Below are 1,374 nucleotides of genomic sequence, written 5' to 3' on the forward strand. Positions count from 1 at the left end.
GGTGTGTTTTACTTTTTAAAAGTTTCAAATGTGATATTTTTCATGTGATATGAAAGATATAAGTGGTATAATGTAAAAAAGAAGGTTTGAGTGTTAGATATGTAAATACATAGGAATTTTACAGTAGATATGTAAATGACCCAATAAGAAAATGTTATGTATTGATAGCTAGTTTAGCATGCGCACCTCCAAATTTGGACCAAGAGAGGGACTCGTTGGGTCAGCCGACAGTAATGCTTCTTCACAAAGCTTTATGGCTTTATGCAAGTCTGTTAAGTGGCCCCATTTAGGCTGCCTAATTATACCTACACAACACAGACAGTGATAAAAGACTTTCAAACAGAACCATATCTGATGAAATATCAATAATTGAAAACGGTAAATTAATATAGATCCAAACAGTAATTGTTTTCAATCTAAAAATTAAGGGGCCATTCGGGATCAATTTTATTTTTTGGCTTTTGTTTTTTATTTATCTTTTTTGTTTTTATTTTGTTTTTGTAAGTTTCGATTTGAAACAAAACATGTTTGGTGTGTTAAAATAAAATAAGATTGTATTTTAAAACACTCAAAATATGTAAAAGTTGTTTTAAGTATTTTCAAAAACATGTTAATTTATTTTTTTAAAACAATAAAAACATCTTAAAAATACACTAAACAAACATGTTTTTAAATACAAAGAGAAAAAATAAAAAGTAAAAATAAAAGCGATCCTAAACAAGACCAAAGTATCTTTGACTACAGTTATGAACTTCCCATCATTACTGTAGTTGTAAAATTAGTTACACCATAGGAAGATTCGGTGGAATGTTTAGGATCATTTAATCGCCAGCATTTTTTAATTTAATATCTTCATTTTCATGTTTTATTTGTTTTACAGAAAATTGCTTTGAACTCTGCCATTTATCAACACCCTGTTTGTACTTTAATGTTGAGTAAAATATGAGAAAGTAGAGCCATGCTTGAAATTGAAAATTTTGATTTTCTTCCCCCTCAACTTTATGGATGATAAAAATACCCAAAGGTTGAAATTCCATTAAAATTTGAGTTAAATTGAAATAGATTCAAAAATGCTTCAGTTAAGTTTTGAGTCGGGCTCGGGTCCTATAACTCAAACAACAACAATAAAATCAACAAGCCTTTATCCTGCCAAGTGGGGTTGGCTACCTGAGTCTTTTTTCTCCATTATGTCCTATTGAGTGTCATATTTTCATTTAATTCTAACAAATTAAGATCATTTTAATACAATATGTCCACGTATTTTTAGGTCTACTCTTTTTAGGTCTACCTCTGTCTTTCTTAACATAAGTCGAATCTAAAACATCTACTTGCCTCCTTTCTTAACATAAGTCGAATCTAAAACATCTAATTGCC

At 29.5% G+C, this 1,374-nt stretch overlaps 1 protein-coding gene across 1 annotated transcript in view; it reads right to left on the bottom strand.

Annotated features, from left to right (window-relative positions):
- The window catches only part of LOC110032906 (beta-galactosidase 6), a 22,921-nt gene that overhangs the window by 14,134 nt on the left and 7,413 nt on the right, over positions 1 to 1,374 (bottom strand). The window contains exon 10 of the mRNA XM_020736692.1: positions 187 to 305. Coding sequence (XP_020592351.1) covers positions 187 to 305 — 119 coding nt within the window. The remainder of the gene's footprint in view (positions 1 to 186; positions 306 to 1,374) is intronic.

The sequence above is a fragment of the Phalaenopsis equestris genome, unplaced genomic scaffold (assembly GCF_001263595.1).
Source record: "Phalaenopsis equestris unplaced genomic scaffold, ASM126359v1 Scaffold001057, whole genome shotgun sequence".
In the NCBI taxonomy this organism is placed as follows: Eukaryota; Viridiplantae; Streptophyta; class Magnoliopsida; order Asparagales; family Orchidaceae; genus Phalaenopsis; species Phalaenopsis equestris.